The sequence below is a fragment of the Brienomyrus brachyistius genome, unplaced genomic scaffold, assembly GCF_023856365.1.
Source record: "Brienomyrus brachyistius isolate T26 unplaced genomic scaffold, BBRACH_0.4 scaffold33, whole genome shotgun sequence".
Classification (NCBI taxonomy): domain Eukaryota; kingdom Metazoa; phylum Chordata; class Actinopteri; order Osteoglossiformes; family Mormyridae; genus Brienomyrus; species Brienomyrus brachyistius.
Window position 1 is genome coordinate 2,253,253 of NW_026042308.1, and position 19,904 is coordinate 2,273,156.

At 50.3% G+C, this 19,904-nt stretch overlaps 1 protein-coding gene across 1 annotated transcript in view; it reads left to right on the forward strand.

Annotated features, from left to right (window-relative positions):
* The window catches only part of LOC125721466 (NACHT, LRR and PYD domains-containing protein 3-like), a 233,140-nt gene that overhangs the window by 7,931 nt on the left and 205,305 nt on the right, over window positions 1–19,904 (forward strand). Inside the window, exons 7-8 of the mRNA XM_048997391.1 lie at window positions 62–1,904; window positions 19,643–19,816. Of these exons, the coding sequence (XP_048853348.1) occupies window positions 62–1,904; window positions 19,643–19,816 (2,017 nt within the window). The remainder of the gene's footprint in view (window positions 1–61; window positions 1,905–19,642; window positions 19,817–19,904) is intronic.

Below are 19,904 nucleotides of genomic sequence, written 5' to 3' on the forward strand. Positions count from 1 at the left end.
CCTCTCATACTGGTCAGGATCACGGTGAGAATTAGTGCATTTTCCTCTCATTTCTTTTCAGGACAGCTCATGCTACAGGAATTCAAAGTTAAACTTAAGAAGCAATTTGAGTGTGTATTTGAAGGGAAAGCTAAGGAAGGACAGCCAACACTTCTCAGTGAGATTTACACAGAACTCTACATAACTGAAGGTGGGACTGGAGCAGTCAATGATGAACATGAAGTGAGACAGATTGAAACAGCATCCAAGAAAAGGCGAACAGAAGATACTACAGTCAAGTGCAATGATATATTTAAACCCTTATGTGGACGTGAGGCACCTATCAGAACTGTACTCACTAAAGGGGTGGCAGGTATCGGGAAAACAGTCTCTGTGCAGAAATTTATTCTTGACTGGGCAGAAGGAAAAGCAAACCAGGATGTTCACTTCATATTTGCTCTTCCTTTCCGGGACCTGAATTTCATTAAGGGTGAATACAGTCTGATTGAACTGCTTCACCACTTTGTCCCAGAACTGAAATCATTTGAATCCACTGAGCTGTTTAGGTACAAAGTCTTGTTCATCTTTGATGGTCTGGATGAGTGTCGCCTTACTCTCGATTTTCAGAACAATGAGAGCTGGTTTGATGTAACAAAGAAAACGTCACTGGATGTGCTGTTGACTAACCTCATTAAGGGGAATCTACTCCCATCCGCTCTCCTCTGGATAACCTCCAGGCCAGCAGCAGCCAATCAGATACCTCCTGAGTGTGTCCACCAGGTGACAGAGATACGAGGGTTCAGTGATGCTCAGAAGGAGGAGTATTTCAGGAAGAGATTTAATGATCAGAGCCTGGCCAGCAGGATTATCACACATGTGAAATCATCAAGGAGCCTCTTCATCATGTGCCACATTCCTGTGTTCTGCTGGATTTCAGCCACTGTGCTTAAGAGGCTTTTTAGTGAGAATGACAGGGGAGAAATTCCAAAGACTCTGACTGAAATGTACACACACTTCCTGATCTTTCAGACAAGTTTAAAAAATGACAAGTATATGAAAAACCATGAAACTGAGCTTAAGGAATACAGCAAGGAATTCCTTTTAAAACTCGGTAAACTGGCTTTTGACAACCTTGAGAAAGGCAATCTCATATTTTATGAACAAGACCTGACAGAGAATGGCATTGATGTCGCTGAAACTTCAGTTTACTCTGGAGTGTGCACAGAAGTCTTTAAAGAGGAGTATGGGTTGTACCAGGAGAAGGTGTACTGCTTTGTGCATCTGAGCATCCAGGAGTATCTCGCTGCTTTATATGTGTTTCTGTCAAACTCATCAGCTGACCTGCTGAAGACTGCAGTGGATCAGGCATTAAAGAGCAAGAATGGACACTTGGACCTCTACCTCCGCTTCCTCCTGGGCCTCTCAACAGACTCCAGTAAGACTCTGTTACAAAGGCTACTGGGGCCGACAAGAATCAGCTCACATACCATTAAGGAAACAACCCAATACATCCGTCCATCCATTTTCCAAACCACTTATCCTTCTGAGTTGTGGGAAGTCCTGAGCCTATCCCAGAAGCCATGGGCACGAGACAGGGAACAACCCAGGATGGGGGGCCAGCCCATCACAGCAGCCCAATACATCAAGGAGAAAATACAGGAGAATTTATCTCCAGAAAGGACCATCAACCTGTTCCACTGTCTGACTGAACTGGGTGACAATTCTCTAGTAGAAGAAGTACAAAGATACCTGAATTCAGGAAACATTTCAGCAGATGACCTCTCACCTGCACAGTACTCAGCTCTGGCCTTTGTGATGCTGATGTCAGATGAGGAGCTGGATGTGTTTGATCTGAAGAAATACACCAGATCAGATAAACAGCACTGCAGGCTGCTGCCTGTGGTCAAGAACTCCAGGACGGCTCTGTAAGTGACGTGTGGATGGGAAATCGTGTCTGGTCTGGCAGTAATACATGAATATTGTTTGAAATGTGTAATATATATTATATATTTCTCCTCATGGATTAATAAGTGGGTTTTATTTTGATAATCACAGCTAAAGCTGATGTATAGCAGTAGCTAATCCTGACCACAGCCTTTATAATGACTGAAGGTAGTGATGTCACTTTTTGTTTGTTACTACGTTTCCATTCCCGTCCAGTCTGCCTTCTGATCACAGCACAGCATCCTAACCTGCTATAGAAACATTGAGGGCTCTTTATCCACAGGGTGTATCAGTGGTATGTGAGTGTTATTGTCAGCAGGCGTGTTCATGTGATGGAGCCCAGAGCTGGGAGCTTCCGTATGACTGCTGTCTCTGGCTGCTCACTGGCGCCCTCTGCTGGCCTCAGCTGCACCTGGCTGAGGATGTAACGACACATCTAGTCTGGCAGAGATAGATAAACATTGTTTAAAATATGAAATGAATATGTATATATGTAATTTATTTCCCCTCTTTTATCAGCAATGTTCCTTTTTAATCTAGTTTATATTAACTGAAGGTATTGATGTAGTGAAAACAAAAAAGACAAGATTTCCACGACCATCCTTTGTGTAACAAATAACCAAAGATACAGCATCATACAGAATGGTCCAGTTTTCATTAATAATGGGAAAACCACTAATATTCGTTTCAGTTCTGGATGCTGCAGGGAGAATTTCTGTAAATACCGGGTGTGGTGCGTGACTTTTTGGGTTCGGACTCTGTGTCCATGAGCGGAAGGTCGCTGGTTCAGATCTCTTGGCCGGCAGAGTGATGTCATCGCTGAGTCCTTGAGCTGCAGGGGTGCTGGATGCTGGCCGATCCTGTGCTGTTACCCCCAAACTTCCTCTCACCTGTATATGTGTCGCATGTCTCTTGTAGAGCAAGATGGGAGGGGCGAAAAGACAATTTCCCCATGGGGGTGAATGAAGTATCATTATTCATAAATCATTCAAAGAAACATTTTTTTCTAAAAGCCTATTTCACAGGACTGTTAGCTCTCCGATTAGTGTATTGTTGATTAGGGCTGGGCGATAAGTAAGAAAAAAAATATGTGTGTCATTTAGTTTAAAAATATCGCAATAAATAATCTTTTTTGGTCTCCTACCCAATGCAATTTGGTACACAGTATGCAATTTAAGTTCAGTTCAGTTTTATTTGTATAGTGTGTTTTCATAACATTACATTATCTCAAAGCACTTTACAGCATCCCTGCCCAAAGCCCCCAGTGAGCAAGTCAGAGGGGACAGTGGCAAGGAAAAACTCCCTAGAAAGAAGAATCCTTGGGAGGAACCATAGTCAAAGGGGGAGCCCATCCTCCAGGGGGCAGCAGAGGAAGCCCTAACCCTAACCAGACTGAAAGGGGGAGCCCATCCTCTAGGGGGCAGCAGCGGAAGTCAAATGATCAAGATGGCAAAGTCCTAATTCACATTATCACATTATCATTACAAAGCGGGGGGCAGGGAGGTGATGACAGGCAAGTGCTGGAGCTGCTTCAGATGGCAGGGAGAACAGTAGTACGGCAGCAGGGTAAACAGGGAAGATGTCACAGGCAGAAGGGTGAGCAGGATATCTTGAAACTTTGGGGTCTCCAGGCAGCATAGCCCAGGGGGAGTAGGGGAAATAAAATGTGCAATTAGCCAAAGTATAGGGGAGACTATAGGCAGTGCTAACAGTTAGGTGAGTGCAGTATGTAAGCTCTGGCAGATATGGCTATGGCAGCATAAGTAGGAGGGAGAGGCAGGTGGGAATGTAGGCATGGGGAGTCCCTGAATGTCAGCACTCCAATTCCACAAGGGGGTGTGAAGCTAAAGTGACAGACTGACAGTTCAGTTTATCTAAAGCCAATGGCATCGAACGCCACCCAGCTCTACACCTCACACTATAGGTCTGACTGGTGGCAGCGGTGGGATCATTTCTTTCCTTTGTGGTTTTTCCGTTTAGAAACCTAGAATTAGCTTTAACATATCGGAGGCGGAGGATAGTGTACAATCTCCTAATTATGAGGGCGCTGATTGTCCTGTTATACGTGTAGAGAGTGTTTTCTCAATCTCCCGGTGGCCCCCCCTGCTCACCCAATATTTATACCGGAAACTTTTAATGAATGTCAGCACTCCAATTCCACAAGGGGGTGTGAAGCTAAAGTGACAGACTGACAGTTCAGTTTATCTAAAGCCAATGGCATCGAACGCCACCCAGCTCTACACCTCACACTATAGGTCTGACTGGTGGCAGCGGTGGGATCATTTCTTTCCTTTGTGGTTTTTCCGTTTAGAAACCTAGAATTAGCTTTAACATATCGGAGGCGGAGGATAGTGTACAATCTCCTAATTATGAGGGCGCTGATTGTCCTGTTATACGTGTAGAGAGTGTTTTCTCAATCTCCCGGTGGCCCCCCCTGCTCACCCAATATTTATACCGGAAACTTTTAATGAATGTCAGCACTCCAATTCCACAAGGGGGTGTGAAGCTAAAGTGACAGACTGACAGTTCAGTTTATCCAAAGCTAATGGCACCGATCCCCACCCAGCTCTACACCTCACACTATAGGCCTGACTGGGAGTGAGCAGTTAGCTAGAGCTAGAACTAGTGTCCCTATAAGCTAAACTAAACAGGAGCGTTTTTAGTCTAGACTTGAATATTGAGAGTCAGCCTGAATCCCGCACATCCGGTGGAAGACCATTCCACAGCTGAAGAGCTCTATAGGAGAAAACTCTGCAGCCTGCCGTAACTCTTTCTACCCTGGGTACTAACACATATCCTGCTCCTTGAGATGGAAGAAAGCGATACCTGGTTACATTATTTAATTTTCAAGATTCCTCTGGGAATTACCCTCTATGCAGGGGTAGCTAAACACTAAGACTGTCTAAGGACACACAAACATAACCTATCTGGATGTCGAGACTAGTAGTCATGAATAAATCAATATATAGGGAATACAAAGGCCGAACTTAAAAGAAACTTTCTTTAGGGTGTTGGGTGAATACGTGGTATGTAAGACAGGATGTATGGGGAGGGGGTTACGTGCCAAGTTGAGGGGCCCCTGTCCTTGAGGTCCACTCTGCTGTCTGTCGGTCCCTAAATCTTTGTGCCATATAAGATGGAATTCCTCCCTTGTTATCTGTGTGTATCTCTGTGTGTGTGAATGTTTGTGTATCTGTGTTGTGCCATAAGCAAATCATTCACTCCTTTGACTGAAGCTGTTTCTGTGCTGTGGTTTGGTCCAAAGCCAGACTGATATAATTCATCAGCATTATTTTTCTGTAGGAAAAAAGACAGCTGGTGAGCAACAGCTTTTCCAGGATCTTTGAAATGAGCGGAAGATTTGAGATTGATTTATAATTTCCTAAATCACCAGGTTCAAGATTTGGTTGCTTTAGAACAGGTCTAATAACAGCTAGTCAAAAGGTTTTGGATCATATCCAAGCCTAAGAGACGAGTCTAACACATTTAACAGGGTGGTACTAATCAGTGGTCGAATCTCCTTCAGGAATTTTGTAGGAATTGGGTCTATGAGACTAGTAGAGGATTTTCAGGAGGAAACTAAGCTCAAAAGTTCTGATTGTTTTATAAGATTCAAAGGTGTCATTATCAGTACGCATAGGACTAGCAGGAGGCTGGCAGCTGTATGTAGCTACAGACGTGCACTGGATGGTCTGTCTAATCTTTATTTTACCATTACAAATGTAATAACGTCATCACTCATGAAAGCTTGTGAGACTTGTGAGTTTAATGTTGAAGAATTCTGTGTTAACCTAGACAGAGATTCAAACAGGAATTTAGGATTATTTTTGTTCTCTTCCATGAGTCTGGAGAGGGACACAGACCTCGCAGTCTGTACTTAGAGAGGCTCCTTCCAGGTAGGTCTGAAAACTTCTAGTTCAGTTGAGCCCCATTTGCACTCTAGCTTGCGTGAAGCCTGTTTAAGTTACGCATATGATCAGAGCACCAGGGGGCAGGTTTCTTATCTCTATGCTTCATCTTCTTAAGTGGAGCTACAAGATCTAGGTGCTGCGAAGCGATTTCTCTAGACCAGGCAGTCTATACACAATAACAATGGTGATTGCAGGTTAGGGACCAGGCAGTCTATACATAATAACAATGTTGAATGGAGGTTAGGGACCAGACGGTCTATACATAATAACAATGTTGAATGGAGGTTAGGGACCAGACGGTCTATACATAATAACAATGGTGATTGGAGGTTAGGGACCAGGCAGTCTATACACAATAACAATGGTGATTGGATGTGAATAACTACAAAGAGATGATCCCGCAAGACTAAGAAGAAGAATTTCAAATGTGCTAAAGCTATAAGCACTTTGCTCAGACACTCCCAGGTCAGACTGAAATATTGCAGCAGCAGCAGCACCTTTGCCATCTGCTCGAGGGTTATGCTGTAATCAGCTGGAGTAGATTCATTTAGTACCATGAATTCATTCGGTCTAAGTCAGGTCTCTGTAAGGCATAAGGACCAAGACTAAAATCAGTAATCATTTCATTTATTAGTAGCGCCTTAGGAGCCAGTGATCTTACATTCAAAAGTCCAAGTTTTAGCCTTGCATTACACCTATTATCTAATAATGGATTAGGTTTAATTATTATTAAGTTTTTATGATATACACAAAGGTGGAATAGACCTCCATGATTAAAAGTGCGGGGAACAGACACAGTCCCAATAACATGAACCCTAGGTGACGACTCTAAGCAACTAGCAGGCGGTCGGTTATGCCGGTTTGCCTGCCGCCTGGACTTGGCTCTGGCTGGTCAGTGATTTTCCTGGAGACTATGAGCTATGCTTTTGGACAGGAGATCGGCACCAGCCCACGAGGGGTGAAAACCTCCCTCTTCAAAAGCCCAGATCTACCCCCAAACATTTGCGCATTGTCTGTATAACCCAAAGCATTTTTCGGGCATCATTCCGACAGCCAGCGATGCAGCGACGATAATGTGCTGTAAATTGAGAGGATCTGCAAAGAAAGGATTCGTAGCTGGGTTATCAAGGCTGTCTGCAATTATCTTAGTTAGTGCAGAAATTAACATTCGTAAGTCCTTCTCTTGTTTGTCCCTCCACATAAGTTATGGGGTCTGCTGTCATATGCTGGCTGTGGAAAAATAATACCTACTTTTGTTTCTAGTAGAATAGATTACTGTAATGCCCTCTTCTCTGGTCAGCCTAAGAAATCAATTTCACATCTACAACGGACCCAGAATGCCGCTGGCGGAGTGTTAACACGCACAAGTCACAGGGATCACATCTACAACGGACCCAGAATGCCGCTGGCGGAGTGTTAACACGCACCAGTCACAGGGATCACATCTACAACGGGCCCAGAATGCCGCTGGCAGAGTGTTAACACGCACCGGTCACAGGGATCACATCTACAACGGGCTCAGAATGCCGCTGCCGGAGTGTTAAGACGCACCAGTCACAGGGATCACATCTACAACGGGCCCAGAATGCCGCTGGCGGAGTGTTAACAGGCACCGGTCACAGGGATCACATCTACAACGGGCCCAGAATGCCGCTGACGGAGTGTTAACACGCACCTGTCACAGGGATCACATCTACAACGGGCCCAGAATGCCGCTGACGGAGTGTTAACACGCACCTGTCACAGGGATCACATCTACAACGGGCCCAGAATGCCGCTGGCGGAGTGTTAACACGCACCAGTCACAGGGATCACATCTACAACGGGCCCAGAATGCCGCTGGCGGAGTGTTAACAGGCACCTGTCATAGGGATCACATCTACAAAAGGCCCAGAATGCCGCTGGCGGAGTGTTAACACGCACCAGTCACAGGGATCACATCTACAACGGGCCCAGAATGCCGCTGGCGGAGTGTTAACACGCACCTGTCACAGGGATCACATCTACAACGGGCCCAGAATGCCGCTGGCGGAGTGTTAACACGCACCTGTCACAGGGATCACATCTACAACGGGCCCAGAATGCCGCCGGCGGAGTGTTAACAGGCACCAGTCACAGGGATCACATCTACAACGGGCCCAGAATGCCGCTGGCGGAGTGTTAACACTCAACAGTCACAGGGATCACATCTACAACGGGCCCAGAATGCCGCTGGCAGAGTGTTAACACGCACCAGTCACAGGGATCACATCTACAACGGGCCCAGAATGCCGCTGGCAGAGTGTTAACACGCACCAGTCACAGGGATCACATCTACAACGGGCCCAGAATGCCGCTGGCGGAGTGTTAACACTCAACAGTCACAGGGATCACATCTACAACGGGCCCAGAATGCCGCTGGCAGAGTGTTAACACGCACCAGTCACAGGGATCACATCTACAACGGGCCCAGAATGCCGCTGGCGGAGTGTTAGCACTCAACAGTCACAGGGATCACATCTACAACGGGCCCAGAATGCCGCTGGCGGAGTGTTAACACGCACCAGTCACAGGGATCACATCTACAACGGGCCCAGAATGCCGCTGGCGGAGTGTTAACACTCAACAGTCACAGGGATCACATCTACAACGGGCCCAGAATGCCGCTGGCGGAGTGTTAACACTCAACAGTCACAGGGATCACATCTACAACGGGCCCAGAATGCCGCTGGCGGAGTGTTAACAGGCACCAGTCACAGGGATCACATCTACAACCGGCCCAGAATGCCGCTGGCGGAGTGTTAACACTCAACAGTCACAGGGATCACATCTACAACGGGCCCAGAATGCCGCTGGCAGAGTGTTAACACGCACAAGTCACTGGGATCACATCTACAATGGGCCCAGAATGCTACTGGTGGAGTGTTAACACGCACAAGTCACTGAGATCACATCTACAATGGGCCCAGAATGCCGCTGGCAGAGTGTTAACACGCACAAGTCACTGGGATCACATCTACAATGGGCCCAGAATGCTACTGGTGGAGTGTTAACACGCACCAATCACAGGGATCACATCTACAACGGGCCCAGAATGCCGCTGGCGGAGTGTTAACACGCACCAGTCACAGGGATCACATCTACAACCGGCCCAGAATGCCGCTGGCGGAGTGTTAACACTCAACAGTCACAGGGATCACATCTACAACGGGCCCAGAATGCCGCTGGCAGAGTGTTAACACGCACAAGTCACTGGGATCACATCTACAATGGGCCCAGAATGCTACTGGTGGAGTGTTAACAGGCACCAGTCACAGGGATCACATCTACAACGGGCCCAGAATGCCGCTGGCAGAGTGTTAACAGGCACCAGTCACAGGGATCACATCTACAACGGGCCCAGAATGCCGCTGGCAGAGTGTTAACAGGCACCAGTCACAGGGATCACATCTACAACGGGCCCAGAATTCCGCTGGCGGAGTGTTAACACGCACCAGTCACAGGGATCACATCTACAACGGGCCCAGAATGCCGCTGGCGGAGTGTTAACACGCACCAGTCACAGGGATCACATCTAAAACGGGCCCAGAATGCCGCTGGCGGAGTGTTAACACTCAACAGTCACAGGGATCACATCTACAACGGGCCCAGAATGCCGCTGGCAGAGTGTTAACACGCACCGGTCACAGGGATCACATCTACAACGGGCTCAGAATGCCGCTGCCGGAGTGTTAAGACGCACCAGTCACAGGGATCACATCTACAACGGGCCCAGAATGCCGCTGGCGGAGTGTTAACAGGCACCGGTCACAGGGATCACATCTACAACGGGCCCAGAATGCCGCTGACGGAGTGTTAACACGCACCTGTCACAGGGATCACATCTACAACGGGCCCAGAATGCCGCTGACGGAGTGTTAACACGCACCTGTCACAGGGATCACATCTACAACGGGCCCAGAATGCCGCTGGCGGAGTGTTAACACGCACCAGTCACAGGGATCACATCTACAACGGGCCCAGAATGCCGCTGGCGGAGAGTTAACAGGCACCTGTCATAGGGATCACATCTACAAAAGGCCCAGAATGCCGCTGGCGGAGTGTTAACACGCACCAGTCACAGGGATCACATCTACAACGGGCCCAGAATGCCGCTGGCGGAGTGTTAACACGCACCTGTCACAGGGATCACATCTACAACGGGCCCAGAATGCCGCTGGCGGAGTGTTAACACGCACCTGTCACAGGGATCACATCTACAACGGGCCCAGAATGCCGCCGGCGGAGTGTTAACACGCACCAGTCACAGGGATCACATCTACAACGGGCCCAGAATGCCGCTGGCGGAGTGTTAACACTCAACAGTCACAGGGATCACATCTACAACGGGCCCAGAATGCCGCTGGCGGAGTGTTAACAGGCACCAGTCACAGGGATCACATCTACAACGGGCCCAGAATGCCGCTGGCGGAGTGTTAACACTCAACAGTCACAGGGATCACATCTACAACGGGCCCAGAATGCCGCTGGCAGAGTGTTAACACGCACCAGTCACAGGGATCACATCTACAACGGGCCCAGAATGCCGCTGGCGGAGTGTTAGCACTCAACAGTCACAGGGATCACATCTACAACGGGCCCAGAATGCCGCTGGCGGAGTGTTAACACGCACCAGTCACAGGGATCACATCTACAACGGGCCCAGAATGCCGCTGGCGGAGTGTTAACACTCAACAGTCACAGGGATCACATCTACAACGGGCCCAGAATGCCGCTGGCGGAGTGTTAACACTCAACAGTCACAGGGATCACATCTACAACGGGCCCAGAATGCCACTGGCGGAGTGTTAACAGGCACCAGTCACAGGGATCACATCTACAACCGGCCCAGAATGCCGCTGGCGGAGTGTTAACACTCAACAGTCACAGGGATCACATCTACAACGGGCCCAGAATGCCGCTGGCAGAGTGTTAACACGCACAAGTCACTGGGATCACATCTACAATGGGCCCAGAATGCTACTGGTGGAGTGTTAACACGCACAAGTCACTGAGATCACATCTACAATGGGCCCAGAATGCCGCTGGCAGAGTGTTAACACGCACAAGTCACTGGGATCACATCTACAATGGGCCCAGAATGCTACTGGTGGAGTGTTAACACGCACCAATCACAGGGATCACATCTACAACGGGCCCAGAATGCCGCTGGCGGAGTGTTAACACGCACCAGTCACAGGGATCACATCTACAACCGGCCCAGAATGCCGCTGGCGGAGTGTTAACACTCAACAGTCACAGGGATCACATCTACAACGGGCCCAGAATGCCGCTGGCAGAGTGTTAACACGCACAAGTCACTGGGATCACATCTACAATGGGCCCAGAATGCTACTGGTGGAGTGTTAACAGGCACCAGTCACAGGGATCACATCTACAACGGGCCCAGAATGCCGCTGGCAGAGTGTTAACAGGCACCAGTCACAGGGATCACATCTACAACGGGCCCAGAATGCCGCTGGCAGAGTGTTAACAGGCACCAGTCACAGGGATCACATCTACAACGGGCCCAGAATGCCGCTGGCGGAGTGTTAACACGCACCAGTCACAGGGATCACATCTACAACGGGCCCAGAATGCCGCTGGCGGAGTGTTAACACGCACCAGTCACAGGGATCACATCTAAAACGGGCCCAGAATGCCGCTGGCAGAGTGTTAACACGCACAAGTCACTGGGATCACATCTACAATGGGCCCAGAATGCTACTGGTGGAGTGTTAACACGCACAAGTCACTGGGATCACATCTACAACGGGCCCAGAATGCCGCTGGCAGAGTGTTAACACGCACAAGTCACTGGGATCACATCTACAATGGACCCAGAATGCCGCTGGCGGAGTGTTAACAGGCACCGGTCACAGGGATCACATCTACAACGGGCCCAGAATGCCGCTGACGGAGTGTTAACACGCACCTGTCACAGGGATCACATCTACAACGGGCCCAGAATGCCGCTGGCGGAGTGTTAACACGCACCAGTCACAGGGATCACATCTACAACGGGCCCAGAATGCCGCTGGCGGAGTGTTAACAGGCACCTGTCATAGGGATCACATCTACAAAAGGCCCAGAATGCCGCTGGCGGAGTGTTAACACGCCAGTCACAGGGATCACATCTACAACGGGCCCAGAATGCCGCTGGCGGAGTGTTAACACGCACCTGTCACAGGGATCACATCTACAACGGGCCCAGAATGCCGCTGGCGGAGTGTTAACACGCACCAGTCACAGGGATCACATCTACAACGGGCCCAGAATGCCGCCGGCGGAGTGTTAACACGCACCAGTCACAGGGATCACATCTACAACGGGCCCAGAATGCCGCTGGCGGAGTGTTAACACTCAACAGTCACAGGGATCACATCTACAACGGGCCCAGAATGCCGCTGGCGGAGTGTTAACAGGCACCAGTCACAGGGATCACATCTACAACGGGCCCAGAATGCCGCTGGCGGAGTGTTAACACTCAACAGTCACAGGGATCACATCTACAACGGGCCCAGAATGCCGCTGGCGGAGTGTTAACAGGCACCGGTCACAGGGATCACATCTACAACGGGCCCAGAATGCCGCTGACGGAGTGTTAACACGCACCTGTCACAGGGATCACATCTACAACGGGCCCAGAATGCCGCTGGCGGAGTGTTAACACGCACCAGTCACAGGGATCACATCTACAACGGGCCCAGAATGCCGCTGGCGGAGTGTTAACAGGCACCTGTCATAGGGATCACATCTACAAAAGGCCCAGAATGCCGCTGGCGGAGTGTTAACACGCACCAGTCACAGGGATCACATCTACAACGGGCCCAGAATGCCGCTGGCGGAGTGTTAACACGCACCTGTCACAGGGATCACATCTACAACGGGCCCAGAATGCCGCTGGCGGAGTGTTAACACGCACCTGTCACAGGGATCACATCTACAACGGGCCCAGAATGCCGCCGGCGGAGTGTTAACACGCACCAGTCACAGGGATCACATCTACAACGGGCCCAGAATGCCGCTGGCGGAGTGTTAACACTCAACAGTCACAGGGATCACATCTACAACGGGCCCAGAATGCCGCTGGCGGAGTGTTAACAGGCACCAGTCACAGGGATCACATCTACAACGGGCCCAGAATGCCGCTGGCGGAGTGTTAACACTCAACAGTCACAGGGATCACATCTACAACAGGCCCAGAATGCCGCTGGCAGAGTGTTAACACGCACCAGTCACAGGGATCACATCTACAACGGGCCCAGAATGCCGCTGGCGGAGTGTTAGCACTCAACAGTCACAGGGATCACATCTACAACGGGCCCAGAATGCCGCTGGCGGAGTGTTAACACGCACCAGTCACAGGGATCACATCTACAACGGGCCCAGAATGCCGCTGGCGGAGTGTTAACACTCAACAGTCACAGGGATCACATCTACAACGGGCCCAGAATGCCGCTGGCGGAGTGTTAACACTCAACAGTCACAGGGATCACATCTACAACGGGCCCAGAATGCCGCTGGCGGAGTGTTAACAGGCACCAGTCACAGGGATCACATCTACAACCGGCCCAGAATGCCGCTGGCGGAGTGTTAACACTCAACAGTCACAGGGATCACATCTACAACGGGCCCAGAATGCCGCTGGCAGAGTGTTAACACGCACAAGTCACTGGGATCACATCTACAATGGGCCCAGAATGCTACTGGTGGAGTGTTAACACGCACAAGTCACTGAGATCACATCTACAATGGGCCCAGAATGCCGCTGGCAGAGTGTTAACACGCACAAGTCACTGGGATCACATCTACAATGGGCCCAGAATGCTACTGGTGGAGTGTTAACACGCACCAATCACAGGGATCACATCTACAACGGGCCCAGAATGCCGCTGGCGGAGTGTTAACACGCACCAGTCACAGGGATCACATCTACAACGGGCCCAGAATGCCGCTGGCAGAGTGTTAACACGCACAAGTCACTGGGATCACATCTACAATGGGCCCAGAATGCTACTGGTGGAGTGTTAACACGCACAAGTCACTGAGATCACATCTACAATGGGCCCAGAATGCCGCTGGCAGAGTGTTAACACGCACCAGTCACAGGGATCACATCTACAACGGGCCCAGAATGCCGCTGGCGGAGTGTTAACAGGCACCAGTCACAGGGATCACATCTACAACGGGCCCAGAATGCCGCTGGCGGAGTGTTAACACTCACCAGTCACAGGGATCACATCTACAACGGGCCCAGAATGCCGCTGGCGGAGTGTTAACAGGCACCAGTCACAGGGATCACATCTACAACGGGCCCAGAATGCCGCTGGCGGAGTGTTAACACTCAACAGTCACAGGGATCACATCTACAACGGGCCCAGAATGCCGCTGGCAGAGTGTTAACACGCACAAGTCACTGGGATCACATCTACAATGGGCCCAGAATGCTACTGGTGGAGTGTTAACAGGCACCAGTCACAGGGATCACATCTACAACGGGCCCAGAATGCCGCTGGCAGAGTGTTAACAGGCACCAGTCACAGGGATCACATCTACAACGGGCCCAGAATGCCGCTGGCAGAGTGTTAACAGGCACCAGTCACAGGGATCACATCTACAACGGGCCCAGAATGCCGCTGGCAGAGTGTTAACACGCACCAGTCACAGGGATCACATCTACAACGGGCCCAGAATGCCGCTGGCGGAGTGTTAACACGCACCAGTCACAGGGATCACATCTAAAACGGGCCCAGAATGCCGCTGGCGGAGTGTTAACACTCAACAGTCACAGGGATCACATCTACAACGGGCCCAGAATGCCGCTGGCAGAGTGTTAACACGCACAAGTCACTGGGATCACATCTACAATGGGCCCAGAATGCTACTGGTGGAGTGTTAACACGCACAAGTCACTGGGATCACATCTACAACGGGCCCAGAATGCCGCTGGCAGAGTGTTAACACGCACAAGTCACTGGGATCACATCTACAATGGACCCAGAATGCCGCTGGCGGAGTGTTAACACTCAACAGTCACAGGGATCACATCTACAACGGGCCCAGAATGCCGCTGGCGGAGTGTTAACACTCAACAGTCACAGGGATCACATCTACAACGGGCCCAGAATGCCGCTGGCGGAGTGTTAACAGGCACCAGTCACAGGGATCACATCTACAACCGGCCCAGAATGCCGCTGGCGGAGTGTTAACACTCAACAGTCACAGGGATCACATCTACAACGGGCCCAGAATGCCGCTGGCAGAGTGTTAACACGCACAAGTCACTGGGATCACATCTACAATGGGCCCAGAATGCTACTGGTGGAGTGTTAACACGCACCAATCACAGGGATCACATCTACAACGGGCCCAGAATGCCGCTGGCGGAGTGTTAACACGCACCAGTCACAGGGATCACATCTACAACCGGCCCAGAATGCCGCTGGCGGAGTGTTAACACTCAACAGTCACAGGGATCACATCTACAACGGGCCCAGAATGCCGCTGGCAGAGTGTTAACACGCACAAGTCACTGGGATCACATCTACAATGGGCCCAGAATGCTACTGGTGGAGTGTTAACACGCACAAGTCACTGAGATCACATCTACAATGGGCCCAGAATGCCGCTGGCAGAGTGTTAACACGCACCAGTCACAGGGATCACATCTACAACGGGCCCAGAATGCCGCTGGCGGAGTGTTAACAGGCACCAGTCACAGGGATCACATCTACAACGGGCCCAGAATGCCGCTGGCGGAGTGTTAACACTCACCAGTCACAGGGATCACATCTACAACGGGCCCAGAATGCCGCTGGCGGAGTGTTAACAGGCACCAGTCACAGGGATCACATCTACAACGGGCCCAGAATGCCGCTGGCGGAGTGTTAACACTCAACAGTCACAGGGATCACATCTACAACGGGCCCAGAATGCCGCTGGCAGAGTGTTAACACGCACAAGTCACTGGGATCACATCTACAATGGGCCCAGAATGCTACTGGTGGAGTGTTAACAGGCACCAGTCACAGGGATCACATCTACAACGGGCCCAGAATGCCGCTGGCAGAGTGTTAACAGGCACCAGTCACAGGGATCACATCTACAACGGGCCCAGAATGTCGCTGGCAGAGTGTTAACAGGCACCAGTCACAGGGATCACATCTACAACGGGCCCAGAATGCCGCTGGCGGAGTGTTAACACACACCAGTCACAGGGATCACATCTACAACGGGCCCAGAATGCCGCTGGCGGAGTGTTAACACGCACCAGTCACAGGGATCACATCTAAAACGGGCCCAGAATGCCGCTGGCGGAGTGTTAACACTCAACAGTCACAGGGATCACATCTACAACGGGCCCAGAATGCCGCTGGCAGAGTGTTAACACGCACAAGTCACTGGGATCACATCTACAATGGGCCCAGAATGCTACTGGTGGAGTGTTAACACGCACAAGTCACTGGGATCACATCTACAACGGGCCCAGAATGCCGCTGGCGGAGTGTTAACACGCACCAGTCACAGGGATCACATCTACAACCGGCCCAGAATGCCGCTGGCGGAGTGTTAACACTCAACAGTCACAGGGATCACATCTACAACGGGCCCAGAATGCCGCTGGCGGAGTGTTAACAGGCACCAGTCACAGGGATCACATCTACAACGGGCCCAGAATGGCGCTGGCGGAGTGTTAACACTCACCAGTCACAGGGATCACATCTACAACGGGCCCAGAATGCTACTGGTGGAGTGTTAACACGCACAAGTCACTGAGATCACATCTACAATGGGCCCAGAATGCCGCTGGCAGAGTGTTAACACGCACCAGTCACAGGGATCACATCTACAACGGGCCCAGAATGCCGCTGGCGGAGTGTTAACAGGCACCAGTCACAGGGATCACATCTACAACGGGCCCAGAATGCCGCTGGCGGAGTGTTAACACTCACCAGTCACAGGGATCACATCTACAACGGGCCCAGAATGCCGCTGGCGGAGTGTTAACAGGCACCAGTCACAGGGATCACATCTACAACGGGCCCAGAATGCCGCTGGCGGAGTGTTAACACTCAACAGTCACAGGGATCACATCTACAACGGGCCCAGAATGCCGCTGGCAGAGTGTTAACACGCACAAGTCACTGGGATCACATCTACAATGGGCCCAGAATGCTACTGGTGGAGTGTTAACAGGCACCAGTCACAGGGATCACATCTACAACGGGCCCAGAATGCCGCTGGCAGAGTGTTAACAGGCACCAGTCACAGGGATCACATCTACAACGGGCCCAGAATGTCGCTGGCAGAGTGTTAACAGGCACCAGTCACAGGGATCACATCTACAACGGGCCCAGAATGCCGCTGGCGGAGTGTTAACACGCACCAGTCACAGGGATCACATCTACAACGGGCCCAGAATGCCGCTGGCGGAGTGTTAACACGCACCAGTCACAGGGATCACATCTAAAACGGGCCCAGAATGCCGCTGGCGGAGTGTTAACACTCAACAGTCACAGGGATCACATCTACAACGGGCCCAGAATGCCGCTGGCAGAGTGTTAACACGCACAAGTCACTGGGATCACATCTACAACGGCCCAGAATGCTACTGGTGGAGTGTTAACACGCACAAGTCACTGGGATCACATCTACAACGGGCCCAGAATGCCGCTGGCAGAGTGTTAACACGCACAAGTCACTGGGATCACATCTACAATGGACCCAGAATGCCGCTGGTGGAGTGTTAACACGCACCAGTCACAGGGATCACATCTACAACGGGCCCAGAATGCCGCTGGCGGAGTGTTAACACGCACCAGTCACAGGGATCACATCTACAACGGGCCCAGAATGCCGCTGGCGGAGTGTTAACACGCACCAGTCACAGGGATCACATCTACAACGGGCCCAGAATGCCGCTGGGGGAGTGTTAACACGCACAAGTCACTGGGATCACATCTACAATGGGCCCAGAATGCTACTGGTGGAGTGTTAACAAGCACCAGTCACAGGGATCACATCTACAACGGACCCAGAATGCCGCTGGCAGAGTGTTAACACGCACAAGTCACAGGGATCACATCTACAACGGGCCCAGAATGCCGCTGGCGGAGTGTTAACACGCACCAGTCACAGGGATCACATCTACAACGGACCCAGAATGCCGCTGGCAGAGTGTTAACACGCACAAGTCACAGGGATCACATCTACAACGGGCCCAGAATACCGCTTGGCGGAGTGTTAACACGCACCAGTCACAGGGATCACATCTACAACGGGCCCAGAATGCCGCTGGCGGAGTGTTAACACGCACCAGTCACAGGGATCACATCTACAACGGGCCCAGAATGCCGCTGGCGGAGTGTTAACACGCACCTGTCTCAGGGATCACATCTACAACGGGCCCAGAATGCCGCTGGCAGAGTGTTAACACGCACAAGTCACAGGGATCACATCTACAATGGGCCCAGAATGCTACTGGTGGAGTGTTAACACGCACCAGGCACAGGGATCACATCACACCTGCTCTCACACCCCTGCACTGGCTTCCTCTGGCTTCTAGGATTGATTTTAAAGTTCATTTGCTAATTTGTAAATATTTACGTGGTTTAGCTCTGTCCTGCCTCAGTAAGATGACTGTAAGGTATGTCCCAGGCATATCAGTCAGATCAATTTACTGATTATTCCTAAAACCCGGCTGGGGAGGGGGGGGGCAGCTTTTAGTCACTATGGGCCCAAACTCTGGAACTCTCTCCCAGAAAACCTGAGAGCTACTGAATGTCTCAGTACTTTCAAAACTACGCTGAAAACGCATCTTTTCACCACCGCATATTATAATCTACGATAATCAGTTTTATTATTTTATGCATTTATTATTATCAGTAATTGTGGGGGGGTCGCTCCGCCCAGAGTTGGGAAGCTCAAAATTCCCACCAGAAAGCTGCACTTGAATGACTGACATTCTGGCTGCTGACTCAGACATAGAAGTTGGTGATGTGACAATACTGAACTTATAAGAATGGCGAACGCATGGTTACTGCAAGGGACAATTCTTGTGAAAATCTACGCAATGTTTCTTTTTAACTGCTTCAGAATCTTTGGCTAGAAAGCTGAACTGAAAGCAAATCATGAATCCTTCTGTTATCTTGCATTGCACGTTTCCCCAGCAAAGACGATAATCGCCGATTAGTCACTGTCAGATATCGACACCGGGATACTTGTCTGATTACACTCATTACCTATAATATCGTCATATCACCCAGACGTAATTGGTGATTGGACATGTTCCCAGGTATAACAATACAGGGAGAAAAAGGATTTTAGTCATGGGATCAGGAATCCAAGTGCCAGTTGCTGCTGCATTAGCTGCTGGGAATGTTCACATCTCCTCCTTTCAGTGATACGTGTCGAGTGTAGGGACACCTGGCAGAAAGATGGCTAAGGACTGCACTGGAAGCACTGGTCTGACTGTTTTGGGAGGTTCACGTCCATCTTGTTGTTGATGTGTTCCTATATATTCCTGTATATTCTGTGATTTTTGGCTGTAGCTTCTACTTAATGTTTTTACCTCTAGTTTTGAGCAAAGGTGCACTGACTCACAATTAGTGATCATGTGACTACAGCAGATTGTCAGGACGCACAGAACACTCTGCAGACTATAATTCATTTGAAGTGTAAGCTGTGCTGCTAAGTATACTGAAAACAAATGCTTATTGTAATGCTTTGTATTTTACTAATGTGTAGGATGTGTATATGTCTGTGTCTTAAAGTGTTTTCTGTTTCAGGCTGAACAGCTGTGATCTCATAGATAAACACTGTGAAGTGCTGACTTCAACTCTAAGATCAAACTCTTCCCCCCTGAGAGAGCTGGACCTGAGTGATAATAACCTGAAGGATTTAGGAGTGAAGCTGCTCTCTGCTGCACTGGGGGACTTACACTGTAAACTGCAGATATTAAGGTCAGTATTACTGGGTATTCCACACTGTAAACTGGGGATACTGAGGTCATTATTACGAGGTATTCCACAATGTAAAATGAGGGTACTG